The 18,674-nt window shown below is 45.0% G+C and overlaps 1 protein-coding gene across 2 annotated transcripts; it reads right to left on the bottom strand.

Moving 5' to 3' along the window:
- Positions 1 to 198: 198 nt before the first annotated feature.
- On the bottom strand, positions 199 to 8,214 carry LOC103471089 (stem-loop histone mRNA binding protein). Of its 2 annotated transcripts, none has more exons than XM_017307134.2 (8): positions 8,021 to 8,214; positions 7,214 to 7,327; positions 6,849 to 6,962; positions 6,687 to 6,752; positions 5,120 to 5,242; positions 4,849 to 5,007; positions 3,425 to 3,533; positions 199 to 726 (listed from the first exon to the last, which is right to left on the bottom strand). In XM_017307134.2, the coding sequence occupies exons 1-8, from the start codon at positions 8,077 to 8,079 to the stop codon at positions 664 to 666; spliced, it is 807 nt and encodes a 268-aa protein (XP_017162623.1). In that variant the 5' UTR covers positions 8,080 to 8,214; the 3' UTR covers positions 199 to 663. The 2 variants fall into 2 exon arrangements, with proteins under 2 accessions (XP_017162623.1, XP_008418109.1); XM_008419887.3 differs by having other exon boundaries at positions 6,687 to 6,758; positions 8,021 to 8,212.
- Positions 8,215 to 18,674: the final 10,460 nt, after the last annotated feature.

The raw sequence follows: 18,674 nt of genomic DNA, 5'->3' as shown, positions 1-18,674 counted from the left end.
TCTGTTTAATTACCATTAGAATACAACCATTAAAGTATCCACTTAGATTATAAATAACATAACTTTTAATGTTTATAATTTAACTGCATAAATATGCGAGTTAAAATATGCACACCTAATTGTCCAAGTAATTCCGAGTCTTTGCATTTCAACATCAAGTCTCAACACTTTCTATTGATATAAACTTCATTAACAAAATAAAGTTTTCAGTGTGCTTTTTTATTTTAAACTCTTCAATATGAAACAGGAATAAAAACAAAACAGTTATAACTGTATACAAAAAAATTCAACAATTGACTTAAAACATTTTGGTGCTTCAATTTTCCACCCCCCTCCCATCCCAAAAGGGCTTATTTAAGACAAAACTATTTGTCCTCACTGAAATGGAATCTTCCAAAAGCAACATGCATCAGAGACATTAATTTCCCAATATTTGATTCATTGAAATGAGTCCAACTTGGTTAAAACAGGAGGTATAAAATCCTGTAAATAAGACTCCCTGAGCAGATGAATCTGTAAGAAATTTCAGCCTACAGACCAGGAACAAGCAAACTTTAAACAAGAAAACCAAAAGCATCCCCAACTTGCGAAGCAGTCACAGACACTGTCCATGTTAACTTTGAGAGACGTCAGTGTTAGGTGAAATCCTTGCGCATGTTGTCATCAGGCCACGTCAGGATCCTCTGTCTTCTTGACTTTAACTGGAGTAGCTGAACAGTCTTCATTCTAGACAAAACAGAGCACAACAGGTCAGGCTTGATAACATGTTCAGGGGAGGCACACAGCTACATTGGCTTTCAAAAAGTATTTAAGTGTTTGGTTTGGAAATTTGTTAACAGTGCATAAGTGAACCACCGAGTGTTTGAGGATCTGAATGAGATGAGGGCTGGTCTGTAATGAGACAGAAAGTATGATGCAGCTGTGACCTTTTATGCAGATATTAGTGAATCTTGATGTTTTATGGCGAATGGTCAGATTTGGAGGGTTGGCCACACCAATGTGCTTTGATGTACAAAAGTCTTTTATAACTTTTCATCATCTATGCTTCAAGACTTTGCTGAGTGATTCTGAAGTCTGTCTCAAAAGCTGTAGGAGGAGTTCACTCAGATATGTCTATTTCAAAAACACAATGGTGGTTTTGACCCAAAATGGTCGCCGTCCTGTTGGATTTAGGCCACGGCTCCAAGAGACTTATGTATACTGAGTTTCATGATTCTGGGTTAACCCTCCTATTATGTTTGTTTCTGAGGTACAGCAATAATGTTCGTGGGTCAATTTGACCCGGAGAGTGTTTAGTCATGCAATAGTGTCAGAAACCAAAAAAATCCTCCAAAACTTTTTTGTGTCTGATTATTAACTCCAATACTAACCATTTCAATCAATATTTGTGCAATGATGTTTTTTTATTTCTCACAAATAAAGGATCAATAACGACAATTTACTCATTTGGACATAAAAAATGTGATTTTAAATTTTTTATGCCCACTGAAAAAACCTAAACACAAAATGACACTAACTATCCTTGAAAGTGATTTTTTGTAAAAAAAAAAAAAATTATATTACATTTAGATTTTTTTTGAAGGGGTGATCTTTATAATTGAACTTGAAACACTTTTCTGCTCTGGGTCAAATTGACCCGCTGACTAAAATCATGACAAATGAGTCCTAAAGATGATCCTGCTGCTGGCTTTCCAGTTTAAACCTGCATGTTTCAAAACATAACTAGGTTTTTCATCACATGCTGCCCAGATTTTTATGCCATATTTAGCTGTGTGGAAGGCATATATTGCCTAAATGAGTACTCATTTAGGCAATATATGCCTTCTGAATGCCAGGGTGATCTTTATGAATGCCACAAGCCTTTCATCCACTGTGACATGAGGGCCTGGGTTATAGAACAGGGTAAGTTACAACCCACATGTTCCACATTGTTCCATTGGCTGCTAGTTTGTCTTGTCCATTGATTGTCAAATTGGATTACTCTGGAGAAAAGTCTCCAGAAACATTATGGCCTGAAATATTACCCTGCCTGTCTCTGCATCCCTTAGACTGCCTGTTGATTCATCCTTTGACTTATAAACTCTGGTCAGAATGAGGACCTCCCCCCCCCAAATATGCATGTAAATGCATTTGATCCAGCTCCTTCCAGTTCTCTCCAAAAACTCGCCTTCCTTTTAGATTTGTCATTTCAACAATGATTTTCTGTATTGCACTAGGCATGAGTAGCTCAAAGACTGACTGTGGGTCTGTGAGGGTTTGTGATGTGAGTTTCTGCCATCCTAGTCGGCCCTGGAATGATCAACAAGAAGTTTCAGAGCTTCCAGGGTTTTCATCTTTTTATTTCCCTGCGGCTCATTTCCTGATCTCTGACAGTGACGATATCACATGTACCTTCAGTGTGTAATGTGTTTAGGACTCCCTTGCAGAGAGTATTTCAGGGGGGGCTGCAAATGTGTAAAATGAACCATTTTCATTTTATACATAGAGTGCACCTATTAAGACAAATAGAAAAAGTTTCATGCAGAAAAAATACTTCTATTTTTTTTAAAAAATTTAAACTTTGAAACGGGTCAAATTGACCCGCAACATAACAGGGGGGTTAAAGCATGACTTGTGGATGGTTATTAACCTATGCAGACGCTGCCCGCCATGCGGCGTACAAGCATGAGACGCATTTATAAGGCTTCGTAATAACACAGACGGCATACAGAGTTTTCATTTCAACTCTGTTGGACAGCACGGACTTCAAACTTTATAAAAGTGGTGTTTTTATATTGGTTTTGTGGTTATTTACTTCAAAATAAAGCCAGAAATATGATCGATCATTTCCGCCTTATTTTGTGGGGTCTAAATGTACCACATTTCGTAACAACCAATGAAAATGTGTTGACGGTCTGTTGCTAGGTAGAACGGAGACACACGCGGAGAGAGAGGAGGGGGAGGGGGGAATAGGATACGGCAAGAGACTAGGGCGCAGTGATGCTGTGGATTTTACCAAGAGTGCTTCGATGGGTTTTTTAGACTATAAGTGTGTTAGTTAGAGTTCGTGGTGTGTGCAGTGTTAGTAGAAGTTTTGCTTGCTATCGCTACATGGCTTCATAGCGAGTGCTGACGCACTGAGAAGAGAAAGAATGCGCACCGGGATGGCCATTTAGACCTCGACTCCAAAGGGTTAAGTGTTCTAGGGGGCAATGTAGAGGAATTAAACTACACCCACCAGAGATTGTTATAGATTCCTGTTGGGGAGCGGATAAGGACTGATCCTACTGAGTTTGATGCAGCTCTGACAGAATTTGTGGAATTTAGAACCAAATGTGTGGCAACGGCATTAGAGGTGACTTCACCATGCTGCCACACCCACCTCCCAAACTGAAACCAGTCAGTGTTGGAAACCAAGTCAGTAGCAGCCTGTAGAGGAGCTCACCTCGGCTGTAGAGCTGTGGACCAGCAGGGAAGACGGTGCGTTCTGGGAATCAGCCAAGGCAGGAAAGTCCAACTCAATGTCCACAATATCATCAAGGTCCAGCTCCTCTCTGCAGAAACCAAGCAGTGACTCATCATGGTCATGCAGGTCATCAAGGCGTTACCACTTGTTGACCATGTGCCACAAGGACACTCAGGGTGCCAACACATTAATCATTTCACACTCAGATTTCAACTTTTTTTTTTTTAAAGTTGCTGTTATTTTGTTTTTAACTTTGTTCCTTCCTCATATCCTGACAACACAATTATGAAGGACTTTTTATTGTTTGTGTGGTGGCTGTTTAGCTTTATTTAAAAAGATCCAAAATGCAGAATTGTCACAACTGTATTTAATGTTTTTTCACTAACAGATGATTCTTTAATGCATACTTTGTGAAACCTTGGTGATAAATCAGCTGTGAGTAAATTTGTTTAACAACCAGGTACAGTATTTGGACCCATCTCTGTCTATGGGCTGCGTTCACACAGAAGGCAAATGCTCCACTAAATGATGTTATTGGCTGTGGGGGGTTTTTTGTCAGCTTTGACATGTTATGACCTTATGATTATATTATTGTCTCCCATTGCTGGATAAATTTTAAAATTCATAATTACTGCCTTAAGCAGAGCGCTGCTGTGTGATGTCAATGTTCTTCTCCGCATGCGGATTGCTTTGGGGACATAAACACTTCACACAGAAGTCTCATTGCTGTCGGGTTTAATTAATATGAATGACCAGGCAAAAAAAAAAAAAAGTGGATTTCAATTTCAATAACTCACTAAATAAAATGATCAATGAGCTTGCCAATTTCTCAAGATGTATTGATGCAAATCTTTACAAAATTGATATTGAAAAAAACAAGAAATTGGGGGGGTGACATAAAACTAGCTGACTAAAATATTTAGCCTTACTATACATATCCTGTGAAATTCTGCTTTCACCGAATAAAAATAAAGTCTGGAAACTGTTCTCCAGATTATTCAAATGTGCAAAATAATTTTTAAAAAATGCAACTATTTTCCAGGCTCCGTAGGAATTCTGGAGATTGTGGGACTTTCTAGACCATTGGTTTTTAACCCTGGTCTTCAAGGGACAATCCCCTGAATATTTGAGGCATTTACCTGTTTTCAACACATCTGATTTCAATTGATGGCTGATTTACAAGCTTTTGTTGATCTGCAATCACCCGACAGGGTGTGTAAAAGCAGGGAAACATCTAAAACATGCAGGGCGGTATGTCTTGAGAACCAGGATGGGAAACACTGTGTTTCAGTGTTTATTGCTCTGCTCATTTTGTTTTCCTTCTCTTTCAGCTTCATGACCCGGCCTGCCAGAGTAATGATGAAGTAGTTACTGGAAACCTGAGGGAGCCAGTGTTTTCTTACATATTGTCACTGAGGGTGTGTTCCTGGCTGCAGCCTGCAGGGGGGTCCCAGGCATGCAGCTTAACTCTCCACAGTTTGATCTGCTGATCCCAGGAACGCCGACTGTACTTCCTGAACTTGTTGGGAGTCTTTGGGTGAACGCCCGGCTGTCGCATGTGCCTGAAAACAGAAAGGGTTCATGTTTGTACATTTAGCATTTAAACACTCAAGACCTGCTGTCTATGTTCAATGTTGCTTTAAGATGCGGACACTGTAACATGCACCATCTTACTTTGGCACCTCCTTGATGTAACGGTCATAGGCCAGGGTGTTCTTGCCGTAGCTGATCTGCTTTTGTCTTCGCATCAATACAGCTTCGTCAGTCTCCATGTTTTCACCCTCTCTGGAGTCACAGCTGCAGTACACAGATATGTTATTGTCCTTTAACTAAAAACCTGACAGAACTGATTCCACAATCCAAAGATGAAGTGACAACAGCTTTTTACAAAATCAATTTCTGTCCTTAAGAGCAAGTTCCAATCAAAAAAAATTCTAACGAGAACTTGGAGCAAGCTCAGAGGAGGTGTGAACATGGCATACATGATCTGAAGGTTGATTGGCTTAAAGAAGAACCCCAACCTGTCATAGGACGAGCAGATGATGATGATATATTTGCTTGGTGCAGTGCTAATGAAACATCTGCGAAATAACTTGAGATATGGAGCTGAGCAGTCAGTTTTCACGGGCCAACAGGTTCTCATCCCATCAGTGAAAGGTTTAGTGTTGCAGGGTTATGGAACAGATTTTCACTGAAGAGAGTAGTTTTCTTGAGGAAAGCCAGTAAAATATGCTGACCCATGAGAGGCTGATGGGCCAAAAGCTGCTTCTCCACTAGAGAATCTTAAGCAGTGTCCAGACCACATGTGTAAACTGAATGACCGTTCTGTCTGGATGTGGCCTTGCTGCTACTCTCATTTTAGACAGCAGCAGTTTCTGCAGAGTAGAGGAACTCAATGATGCCTGATCCCTGCTGAGCCACAGCAGATCACATGCCCGTCAGCTGAAAAGCCAGCCAGACTGTGCTACCTATCAATCCATCTTACCTTGTGGTAATGTGCATGCGCACATCGATGCTACGTCACTTTCTGCTTACTCATCAGATTTCTTACAAATACATCCTACCTGTGGAAGTTTTATTTCGTCCGTTTTATTTTATCAAAGATTAAGGTAAGCTTTATTTGATTTATTTCATACCTGGCTTTTCTTAAGTTGTTGTATTACTTTATGTTTTAAGTTTACATGACAGGCAGCTTGTAACTATATTTGTAAATGGCTTTAGTTTGCCATTTATGGGTAGAATATTTTAATGAGAGAAATGATAATCTTGTGGTTTCGTCATGCACATAAATTGTTCCAATGCTAAGCTAAGCATAACTCCTAAGCTTCCATTTCAGTCCTGTCACTCAAAGAATGTTATCCGATGATAATATTTTACATTAACACAACCTGCTAGTTTTTGGTTTGTGAACATGACGGTAGCAGTTTAGATGCATAGCATCAACACAAAGACATGACTATCTAGCCATCCTATGGTAGGAAAATCTGACGAGGTAGCACCGATAGAACACTGGCCACAACATTAGCACCCCAAATACTATCGGACTGTTCTGCTGGATTTAAAGTCGACTCATTCACCCATTAGTTACTTTTACCAGCTAATTAAACTCTTCCTTCCAAACCAACGTGATGCTTTCACATTCCTAATTATGTATGTCACTGCATCTGTAATGCTTCCTGCTTTAAACTTTTATTTAACGTTTGAGTCATCGAATAGATATTCTTGATGATGCCATGTTTACCTGCCAGAGGAGCCAGATGAAGTTTTTCTCTCCCTCTGATTAACCTCTGAACCTAGTATCCTCCTCCTGTATCTGAACAGGGGGCACATAACATCAACAAACAAGTAATAATGACAGCATTCAAGAAGACTACTGAAATTAAAATGAAAAACATTCTTTTACCGTTGCATATCTCTGTGAACATCTCGCCTCATCTCTTCGTCCTCCACCTGGCTCCCCCAGTCAGACTGCCGGCCACATCGAGACACAGGCGCTGCGCTCTCTGGCGTGGTGAAACTGGGGGGCAAAGAAGAGTTCAGGCCTCCTTAAAATCAAACTCAATTCAATAACAGAAGCAGCAGGCGGAGCAGCTAGCTGAAGCCGTCTGACTGCAACTGGCAGTGAGCATTACATCTCTTAGAGAAGCTGCTAACAATTATAAAGGCTTTCTTCAATAAATATTTGAATGATAACATTCCAGATATGCAGTTTCTGATTCAAGAAAACAGTTCAATAAGTAGGCATGCCTGTTTCAAACAAACTCATACCTGGAATTTCTGCTGTCAGAGTGTCCATCATCACCGTCCTCGTCACTGTGGCTCCTCAGACTTCCATCTATTCCTCTCTTCCTGCAGTGGGACCACCGAGACGGGCCACTGCTCCTGTATCCCAACAAAACATCGAGGATCTTAGTTTGGACCTGTAGTTAAACATCTCAGTCCTAGCACAGTAAAAGAAAGCCTCTGTGTGGATACACTCTGTGGCAACACTGACGGTACAGCTGGCCATAGCTTTTCCTGCAGAACAAATGAGCAACACAAAGCAAAAGGCTCCATTCAAGAAAATACACAACATGCTGATATGGCTGAAAAAGTCTTTGTGAAGGTCAACAGAACAGGCCGGACATTCATTTACAACAGCCGATGAATTGACTGATAATTAGCAGAAGCTGATGAACGAGTTTTAAAACTTCTCCCGCCATTTGCTTCTTTCTTCGAATCCTCCATAGATCCATTTAGTTGAGTGGCAGGGATCCACAGCTTTCAGTCGATTGATCTTTGATGCCAATGTTAGTCATGTATCCGTTCAACCAGATCCGTTTTCGACAATTGTTTTCACAGAAAAAAATCGTTTTCATTCACATGTTGTTTTCTTCACAAAAGACAAAGCGAACATAAAAAGCTAACGGAGCAACAAAATAGCAGATACGCTACGTTCTGTCATTTACTTTCTGAAACTGATAGAGGCCTTTTACCGAGCTAAAATGAACCATAATAGTAACAACATAGTAAGATTTCTAACATACTGGTAACAAAACAAAGCTAACTCAAGTAGCTAACTGCATTCAAACATACCTGTGTTTAAAGTCACTATCGTGAGCGTCGCTGCGCGTGGCTCTGTATCTGTGAGACATTTTTAATATAATATGCTAAATTAGAGTGAATTCGCTGAGCTAAAGGACAGCAGTCTGATCTAGACAGACCCGCCAAATGAACAAGAAGCGCGGCCACAAACGACACAACCAGTCACGTGAACGGAAAAGGCGGATCCTTTACTTCGTCTTTGTTTTCTTTCTGGGTGAATCTGAATCCAAAGGTTGTAATACTGCCACCTTCTGGACTCACTTTATAACTACAAACCAAAGCAATCTCAGTTACTTGCCACACGAGGCACGTCACTTTTTTTGAAATGTAATAAAGTTTTTGATTTGTTTTTCTTGGTTAAGATTGTGAGTGAAACATGTGAAGCCCTGTATCATTCATTGGTTGAGGATTATCTCAAGGTAACCAATACGATTTTTGACTAATATATTCCATTCCATGTATGAAATTGACACTTTGCAAACACCAAAATTTCATTAAAATATAGCTGAATTATGACTTCTTGTGGCATTCAAATTTCAAAGTAATGTTCTACTCACAGCCAATGAGATCTGTTGTTGAACTTGTGAACATTAATTAACTGAAATGAAATATTTAATAAAAGTATATTTTGCCATATGTCTTCTTTGTGCATAATTGTATTGAAATTTAATCCAATCTTATGTTTAAAATTAAGCAGTCATTCATATTATGAAATAATTATTCTTTGAACTAAAAGCTAAAGTGTTTAAGATCTTTCAACTGTTTTATAAAATGAACATTTCAGACCCCTAATATAGAGGAGAAGTGGCTGGAAATTGCTATAAATTTTCAGCAGAAGTGGCAGTTCCTGCTTTAGAGGACTCAGGAATTCCCGGTGGAGCTTGAAAGCGTCCAATACGCGAGGAGAAACTTTCTTCTTCTTCTTCTTCTTCTTCTTCTTCTATTGTGGCGGATTGCAAGCAACTTTGAGGTGTATACCGCCACCTACTGTACACGAGTGTGTAACAACATTTCTTTACATCTATTAAATTCTATTTATTAATCTTGTATTTTTAAGAAAAATAAATAAAGCTTTCCTTAATCTATAAGTATCCATTATGTTTCCTTCATTTCCTAATATTCCTTTAAGACTCTATTCTTGCCCTGTCCTTCTTCCTTTTTCATTTCCTTTAACCCCTTCATGAGCTGGTACCCAGCAGTACCAAACATCAATGCCACCTCTATATATTCTAAATAATCTATGCAGAGTTTCTAATACTAAATCTTTCCTATTATTTCCTTCTCCCTGAATGCTTTCTAATACTGCTTTAGAATCTGTACATATCACCACCTTATCTGGTCGAACCTCCTCTACCCACTGTAAGCTTAATATAACTGCCATCATTTCTGCTGTGAAAACAGATAGATGATCTGATGGTCTTTTGGAGAAGTGAATTTCAAACTCTGGTATATTTATTCCTATTCACACACATCCTTTGAGATTTTTAGAACCATCTGAATAAATTTTGAGGTAGTTGTAGTATGATTTTCTTAAATATACATCAGTCTTTACCCCTATTTCATTTAAATTCCAGTCGTTTTTCATTTTAAGAAGTTTCATGTCTACATTTACCTCAGGAAATACATAAAATCGGACCACACAAGTAAAGTCATTGCAAGATTAAATAGAACCAATAAAAGTGGACTTGTTAATTTTTTTAATAGTAAACAAATTTCCCTTTTACAAAATATATTATGAATAACCTCAAGTTTAAGAAAAGTATCATAAAATTCGACAATACTTTTACTCGGTTAAACATTTAAGTGCATTATACATAAGAACTGATCACAGTGATTGTACAATGTTGCAGATGTAACCCAAAATTAGTCAATTAGTCAAGACTTTTATTCTTGCGGGCTCACTTCTTGTTTCACCCCAAACTTGCCAACTTATTTAAAGCCCCGCCTCCAGCACAGTTTGAACTTCATCACCTGTTCCACTGTGATTGTGGCTGGCTGTTTGGCGTCTTCCTGACAATTCATCAAAATCTTTGCATCCACTGATTTGATCTATTGAACTGTTGCCGTTTGTTACCTGGGCCGTCACCAAGATTGTCACAGCTGATTGTGGTTTAGTACGCCCCACTCTCTTCACAAAGGTCGGGTTTTTATTCATGATGGATCAGATCCTCATCTGAATCCAAGGATGGCGAGCTAGGAAAAAGGACTTGGAATTGATTTATTTTGAGTTAATTTGTCTCTCATTGTGCATTTGTAATTGTCTGTTGTTTTCTTCCCAAATCACTAATATATACACCAAAACTAAAACCATTGCTTTGTGTCTTCATTCACACCTCAGGCTCCGTAAAGAACCATCATCTGATGCTGCTCTTGTAGACGCAGTTAGCTGCATAGCCCATAACTGTTACACAGAATATTTATTCACTGTTTTTGGAACTTAAAAACACTGTCCTGCATCACAAAATACACAAAATACATCAAACGGATAAAAATTAAGAAATTGTTTAAAATCAATTTTCCACATCTGGGAAGCAATTTGAACAAATTATCTGGCTTCACACATTCGAAATCTGAAGTGTCAACTGTTTTAAAAAGACATTTGATTAAGTACATTTGTTGATGCATAAAATGTATACATATATAAAAACTTAAATAACGTGTATATAAGTCACCATGCACGAGAAATATGAGGTTGCCAGGGTCAAAATAACTGGTAAAGCGATAGATTCAAACTTTACAGAACCTGAAGCTCAGTGCTGCCATCTGCTGTTAGTTCTGATGCAGTGTTGCATCATGTTGTCTGCTCTGAATAAAACAGCGCCCCTCGTGGACAGTATATGAACTGCAGATTTTCAATTAAACGAAGTATATGTTTTTTTCATGAACAATGACAATGCATTTAGCCCCCGGGCTAAATGCCGGGCTAAATCGTTCGGCGGGTCGGTTCCGGCTCGCGGGCCGTACGTTTGACACCCCTGCAATAGACCCTCAGCGGCTGGTTTCAACTAGCAGGAATCTGAAGATCTTGACTCCAGGCTGAAGTAATGATTTGATTCCCGTAAGTTGGAATAGGTAACATATTAAAGATTTTATGCATATTTTAAAGTAAATAAATAAAGCTTACCTTCTAGGAACTCTAATGACACAAACCCGGCCCTCAAATGAATCACGGAAACAGGGGATTTCCCTCTTTTTCCTGTTTCAACACAAAAATGACCAAATCATTTATCAAGGATGTAACACAAAGCTTGAATCCCTTTTTCATAAGAAGCTGATACTTTATGAGTTCTCTCCAATTTTCCCATTTGACTTATAGTTTCCACGAGTGTACTGTAAACACATATCAGTCCCACACAAGAACACATACAGTATTATCTATGCATCAAAAGAAAAACCAAAGAGAACACTATTAAAAATAACAAAGTAAAAAGGTAAACAGTTGTTCAAATAAACCAGATTGGCTATGCTAACACACTTTTACATTTACAGTGGTACATTTACATTTTTGGAAATTTAATATACCTTGTAAATATTTTTTACATTGGGAATCAAACTATAATACACTAGGCTAGAGGCCTTGAGGACACCGGTACTCAAGGGCCGATGTCCTGCAACTCTTAGATGTCTCCCTGGTCCAAAATCTTGTTAGAAATTAAGCTTTGAGAACAAATGAAGGAGAAAGGGTGAAAAGGGATTCAGTCAGACAGCTTTTACTCCAATAACAGGATAAGGTCTAAAAAGACATGGGAACTTCAACACTCCAACTTACAGTACATGAATCAGTTTCACCAGGACCACCCCATCCTTTAAATCACCGACCTGTATCTCGCTGTTCAATGCAGTGATACTATTGACCTGTTCAACAATAATGTGAAATAAAATTAGAACATAAAAAATGTATTCCATCATCATATGGATACCCAATAACAGCTTAAACTTACCCAGCTGAGAAGAGCCTTAGCACCCACGTTTGTCATCTTGGTTGATCCTTTATCCCAAAAGGGATTCTAAATAATGAGGGGGAAAAATAACAGCTCGCTACTAAGAATTTGAGCAAACAAACATGACAAACCTTTCAGTCCATATGAGTGCTTGTGAAGTTATCGGACTTAACATCACATTTTTTCTGCAGCATTTCTTAGTTTTTAAATGGCAACAATGCTATCATCGTTTTTTAAGGTAAGCGATAAATACAGTAATGTTTCTTAATGTTCCACGAAAACTCAGCCACGATAAAATGTTCCCTTCAAGTAGGTACTCACCTAAATTGCCAAGTCTTCCCTATTAGACATTATCTTATGCTACATCAACTTTTAACATAAACACCAGGTGAAACGCGACAAAAATTCAAACTGCCTTAGAAGATTGAACCAACCAATCGCTGTACTCATAGCGACGCATGTCAAAACAGGTGAAGGCGATTGGATTAAAAGCCGGAAAATGTAGGTACGTAAAGATTGTATGTTTAGGGTAAGGGTTATGGTAACTGGAAATAAAACCGCGTGGCATTACCACTTAACGTGGTCCCACAGAGCTGAAACTTCGTGGGGGTGTTCAGTCCGACCCCATGGACCGTATGCCACCGCTTGTTCAATCCAGGCACGCCCCCGTGGGGTCGATCCGGACCCCCCATTTCTAAAAACGGCACCGGCCCCCCAGCAAGAACCGTAGTAGCTGGAGCTATAAAAATCGGTACGTTTAAAGAGCTAGACGAGATCGCAAAGGCTGCCAAGCCGCATCGCGATCGGATCAAAATTGCCCTGTGGTGGCCGTTAGAATATGTGGAAAATTATGGTTCCGGGCGGCCATTTCCCATTCAATCAATGGAGCGATTTTCTGGAAACACGAAATTCAAACACCAGGAGACCCACTTAACGTGGTCCAACGGAGCTGAAACTTCGTGGGGGTGTTCAGTCCGACCACATGGAACTAATGTCACTGGTTTTTCAATTCAGGCACGCTCCCTTGGGTCGATCCGGACCTGGGGTCCGAAAACCGCACATGGCTCTGAAGGGCCAAGCTTTGATGCTAGAGCTCCAAAATTCGGTATGTGTGTAGTCCGAGACGAGATCGCAAAGGCTGCCAAGCCGCATCTCGATCGGGTCAAAATTGCCCTGTTGGTGGCCGTTAGAAGATGTGCAAAATTTGGGTACGCAGCGAACACTCTCCAGTTAAACCTATGGAGAAACCCAACATTTTTACCAGAATCTAAGTCCTGCTGCCTTACCAGGGGCACGAACTTCCAGGGCCTGCGTACTGCTGGGTGTAGTCCGAGGTGGGGTGCTTAAGTGTGGGTACTCGTGCTCGGCCGGTGGGCCTGGCAGGCCCGGTTCTCAGTTGATGGCGAGAAAAAGTCTAAGTCCCAACCAGGGACCGGACAGGGGGCGCTCGGCCGGAAGAGGCTGGGGAGGGTAGCCTCTCCCCGGTCAACCCAAGGCCACATCGTAAAACTGAGTTGCCTTACCAGGGGCACGAGCTTCCAGGGCCTGCGTACTGCTTGGTTTAGTCCGAGGAGGGGTGCTTAAGTGTGGGTTCACATACTCGTGTGGAGAGCCTGGTTCTATCGGGGGTGGGGGGGGGTTCCAAGACTGTGTCTGACCCCGGAGCCAAGTCTGGGTGTGGGCCTGGAGGTCAAGGCTATGTGGAGTTCCATGCAGCCTTGACCTCCAGGCCTGGATGTCCCAGCCTGGTTCTGCAGGCCTGGATGTCTCTGCCTGGATGTCTGTGCCTGGATGTCCAGGCCTGGATGTCTCTGCCTGGATGTCTGTGCCTGGATGTCCAGGCCTGGATGTCTCTGCCTGGATGTCTGTGCCTGGATGTCCAGGCCTGGATGTCTCTGCCTGGATGTCTGTGCCTGGATGTCCAGGCCTGGATGTCTCTGCCTGGATGTCTGTGCCTGGATGTCCAGGCCTGGATGTCTCTGCCTGGATGTCCAGGCCTGGATGTCTCTGCCTGGATGTCTGTGCCTGGATGTCCAGGCCTGGATGTCTCTGCCTGGATGTCTGTGCCTGGATGTCCAGGCCTGGATGTCTCTGCCTGGATGTCTGTGCCTGGATGTCCAGGCCTGGATGTCTCTGCCTGGATGTCCAGCCTGGATGTCCAGGCCTGGATGTCTCTGCCTGGATGTCTGTGCCTGGATGTCCAGGCCTGGATGTCTCTGCCTGGATGTCTGTGCCTGGATGTCCAGGCCTGGATGTCTCTGCCTGGATGTCTGTGCCTGGATGTCCAGGCCTGGATGTCTCTGCCTGGATGTCCCAGCCTGGATGTCTCTGCCTGGATGTCTCTGCCTGGATGTCTGTGCCTGGATGTCCAGGCCTGGATGTCTCTGCCTGGATGTCCAGGCCTGGATGTCTCTGCCTGGATGTCTGTGCCTGGTTCTGCAGGCCTGGATGTCTCTGCCTGGATGTCCCAGCCTGGTTCTGCAGGCCTGGATGTCTCTGCCTGGATGTCCCAGCCTGGTTCTGCAGGCCTGGATGTCCCAGCCTGGTTCTGCAGGCCTGGATGTCTCTGCCTGGATGTCCCAGCCTGGTTCTGCAGGCCTGGATGTCTCTGTTGCTCCATGCCCGGATTTCAAATTCGTACGGAACCTAGGCAAACTAGGGTAGGGTTAGGGTTATGGTAACTGGAAATAAAACCGCGTGGCATTACCACTTAACGTGGTCCCACAGAGCTGAAACTTCGTGGGGGTGTTCAGTCCGACCCCATGGACCGTATGCCACCGCTTGTTCAATCCAGGCACGCCCCTGTGGGGTCGATCCGGACCCCCCATTTCTAAAAACGGCACCGGCCCCCCAGCAAGAACCGTAGTAGCTGGAGCTATAAAAATCGGTACGTTTAAAGAGCTAGACGAGATCGCAAAGGCTGCCAAGCCGCATCGCGATCGGATCAAAATTGCCCTGTTGGTGGCCGTTAGAATATGTGGAAAATTATGGTTCCGGGCGGCCATTTCCCATTCAAATCAATGGAGCGGTTTTTCTGGAAACACGAAATTCAAACACCAGGGAGACCCACTTAACGTGGTCCAACGGAGCTGAAACTTCGTGGGGGTGTTCAGTCCGACCACATGGAACTAATGTCACCGGTTTTTCAATTCAGGCACGCCCCCTTGTGTCGATCCGGACCTGGGGTCCGAAAACCGCACATGGCTCTGAAGGGCCAAGCTTTGATGCTAGAGCTCCAAAATTCGGTATGTGTGTAGTCCGAGACGAGATCGCAAAGGCTGCCAAGCCGCATCTCGATCGGGTCAAAATTGCCCTGTTGGTGGCCGTTAGAAGATGTGCAAAATTTGGGTACGCAGCGAACACTCTCCAGTTAAACCTATGGAGAAACCCAACATTTTTTTACCAGAATCTAAGTCCTGCTGCCTTACCAGGGGCACGAACTTCCAGGGCCTGCGTACTGCTGGGTTTAGTCCGTGGATGGGTGCTTAAGTGTGGGTTCACGTGCTCGGCCGGTGGGCCTGGCAGGCCCGGTTCTCAGTTGATGGCGAGAAAAAGTCTAAGTCCCATCCAGGGACCGGAAAGGGGGCGCTCGGCCGGAAGAGGCTGGGGAGGGTAGCCTCTCCCCGGTCAACCCAAGGCCACATCGTAAAACTGAGTTGCCTTACCAGGGGCACGAGCTTCCAGGGCCTGCGTACTGCTTGGTTTAGTCCGAGGAGGGGTGCTTAAGTGTGGGTTCACATACTCGTGTGGAGAGCCTGGTTCTATCGGGGGTGGGGGGTTCCAAGACTGTGTCTGACCCCGGAGCCAAGTCTGGGTGTGGGCCTGGAGGTCAAGGCCTGGATGTCCAGGCCTGGATGTCTCTGCCTGGATGTCTGTGCCTGGATGTCCAGGCCTGGATGTCTGTGCCTGGATGTCCAGGCCTGGATGTCTGTGCCTGGATGTCCAGGCCTGGATGTCTCTGCCTGGATGTCTGTGCCTGGATGTCCAGGCCTGGATGTCTGTGCCTGGATGTCCAGGCCTGGATGTCTCTGCCTGGATGTCTGTGCCTGGATGTCCAGGCCTGGATGTCTCTGCCTGGATGTCTGTGCCTGGATGTCCAGGCCTGGATGTCTCTGCCTGGATGTCTGTGCCTGGATGTCCAGGCCTGGATGTCTCTGCCTGGATGTCCAGGCCTGGATGTCCAGGCCTGGATGTCTGTGCCTGGATGTCCAGGCCTGGATGTCTCTGCCTGGATGTCTGTGCCTGGATGTCCAGGCCTGGATGTCTCTGCCTGGATGTCCAGGCCTGGATGTCTCTGCCTGGATGTCTGTGCCTGGATGTCCAGGCCTGGATGTCTCTGCCTGGATGTCTGTGCCTGGATGTCCAGGCCTGGATGTCCAGGCCTGGATGTCTGTGCCTGGATGTCCAGGCCTGGATGTCTCTGCCTGGATGTCTGTGCCTGGATGTCCAGGCCTGGATGTCTCTGCCTGGATGTCCAGGCCTGGATGTCTCTGCCTGGATGTCTGTGCCTGGTTCTGCAGGCCTGGATGTCTCTGCCTGGATGTCCCAGCCTGGTTCTGCAGGCCTGGATGTCTCTGCCTGGATGTCCCAGCCTGGTTCTGCAGGCCTGGATGTCCCAGCCTGGTTCTGCAGGCCTGGATGTCTCTGCCTGGATGTCCCAGCCTGGTTCTGCAGGCCTGGATGTCTCTGTTGCTCCAGGCCCGGATTTCAAATTCGTACGGAACCTAGGCAAACTATATACTGGAAGAACCGGGCGAGTCCCAGGAGTGCCCCGGTGGTCTCCGATTTCGCCTAGGACGTTCCCCCGATTTTTAACGAATTTTTAAGCGATTTGCGCCTAAGCGGGCCTGGGGGGGGGGGCGAGTAGGCGGTCCGGAAGGCCCGGAACCCGCTCATGCCGTACACCGTTGGATCCGGGCCGCTCCGGGGATTACTAGGGTGGCCTCCGTTTTGCTCCAGGACCTTCCTGCGGTCGTCTATGGGTGTTTAACCGTCTACCGGAAGTCGGGTCAAAAGTACCCTTTCCCGCGGTCCAAACGAACCGGGACTGGCACCATCGTGCTCCTGGGATGCCCCCGGTTCGGGTGATGTCACTCACGGAGGCCTGGACCAAAGTCCCGGTCCCCTAGGCCCGGTTCTCTGTCGAGGGTCTCAGCCCTCGCTCATCCCCCGCTCAGCCCCGCCCGGCGCGAGTATCTTCATCGGCTGCTCCAACATCATCATCCTCAGCGCAACTGTCATGTGCCTTACCAGGGTCCCGAAACACGACCCAGACCCCGAACGCTTGTTCGGATCCGGGCATGTAATACCCCGATGGAACCGGGCGAGTCCCAGGAGTGCGCTGGTGGTGTCCAATTTGCTCCAGGACCTTCCTACGATTTTTAACGAATTTTTAAGTGATTTTCGCCAAAGCGGTCCATTCGGTCCCCCGAAAAAGCGGTCAAAACGGACGGGAACCCTGGCATGTCATACCCCGATGGAACCGGGCGAGTCCCAGGAGTGCGCTGGTGGTGTCCGATTTGCTCCAGGACCTTCCTACGATTTTTAACGAATTTTTAAGCGATTTTCGCCAAAGCGGGTCCATTCGGTCCGCTTTCGCGGAAAAAAATGCACTTTTTCGGTAAAAACGCACCATGGGCCGATAGTCCGGACTCCGGGGAACAGCCCCGTGCCATCCGTTTCCTTCTACCGCAAAGAACCACCGAGATATTAGCACCGGAAGGTCCGGTGCACACTAAAATGTCCGGTCTTTTTTACTTTCACTTTCGCCCATGAAACTCGGCCGAGGGTATTACGTCACCTTACCCGTCAAAACACCGCCGGAACGATATCAGGAGAGAGTTGGAAAAGAGGGACTTAGAAGAAAAATGGCAAAGTGAGGTCTTAGAAAATTATATTTTAGGAAACCTGGATGTCTGGCGAGCCTATCTAAGCAGGTTTCAGCCCTCTTTTACCCCATTTTAGTGCATTTTGAGCGGTTTTAAAAAAAAAAGTTGCCTTTTCTCTGGAGAACCGGGGCTTTGGCCGACATGTCTCAGATTTGGCCGGTGAGTCTGCTGGGTCCTTCCGACGGGCCTGGAGGTTCTCTGGCTCGCCCCGGAGCTCCGTGGAAGGCAGGACAGAGCGGCAAGGACACCCTGGGCCCAGGCCGAAGGCGGTGTGCTCTGAGCGGACTCCGGTCCGCCCGGGGTCCCGCTGGAGGTCCTGGAGCTCCAGTGGATGTCTCCCATGCACACTTACACACACACAACCGACCGAACAGCACACGTGGCCTGCCATGGAGGGCTCCCGCCGGCCCTGGTGCTCTCAAGCACTGGCGCTTCGGCGAAGGGTTCCTCCAACCTTGCAGGTTCGCCTCCAGACCCGGGCACTGACAGTCGTGGGCCTGGCCCACCCGCTCCAGCCCGCGGTCGTCCCATCGGTAGCGAGACCGAGACGTCCCGTCTGTCCCAGCCGTCTTTCACTGGTCCATCGCAGCAGGACTGTCGTTCCAGTTAGGTATCGTTTGGGGTGGAACCGGCCTCCAGGAAGCTGCGGTGGCTCCAGGAATCATCGAGTTTCTCAAAACCATATGCAGAACCATACCCCCGCGCACATGTGCCAGCTCGAAGGACGCTGCGGACCACGGCTCTCCCCCGGGCAAAGTGTGATCTCTCACAGACACCACCGGGGCATCCGTGTCCAATGATTGGCCGGAGGCTGGC

This window comes from Poecilia reticulata, unplaced genomic scaffold, assembly GCF_904066995.2.
Source record: "Poecilia reticulata unplaced genomic scaffold, P_reticulata-male-v2 Scaffold_76, whole genome shotgun sequence".
Taxonomy (NCBI): Eukaryota; Metazoa; Chordata; class Actinopteri; order Cyprinodontiformes; family Poeciliidae; genus Poecilia; species Poecilia reticulata.
This window is presented reverse-complemented; position numbering and strand designations above follow the sequence as displayed.

Excerpts from the sequence above, each read along its gene's own strand:
- LOC103471089 (XM_008419887.3), bottom strand. The coding sequence starts at position 8,079 with ATGTCTCACAGATACAGAGCCACGCGCAGCGACGCTCACGATAGTGAC. Across the intron at positions 5,243-6,686 it reads TCATCTGGCTCCTCTGGCAG|CTGTGACTCCAGAGAGGGTG; the intron begins GTAAACATGGCA and ends TGTGTACTGCAG. Across the intron at positions 3,534-4,848 it reads CACACCCTCAGTGACAATAT|AGAGGAGCTGGACCTTGATG; the intron begins GTAAGAAAACAC and ends TGGTTTCTGCAG.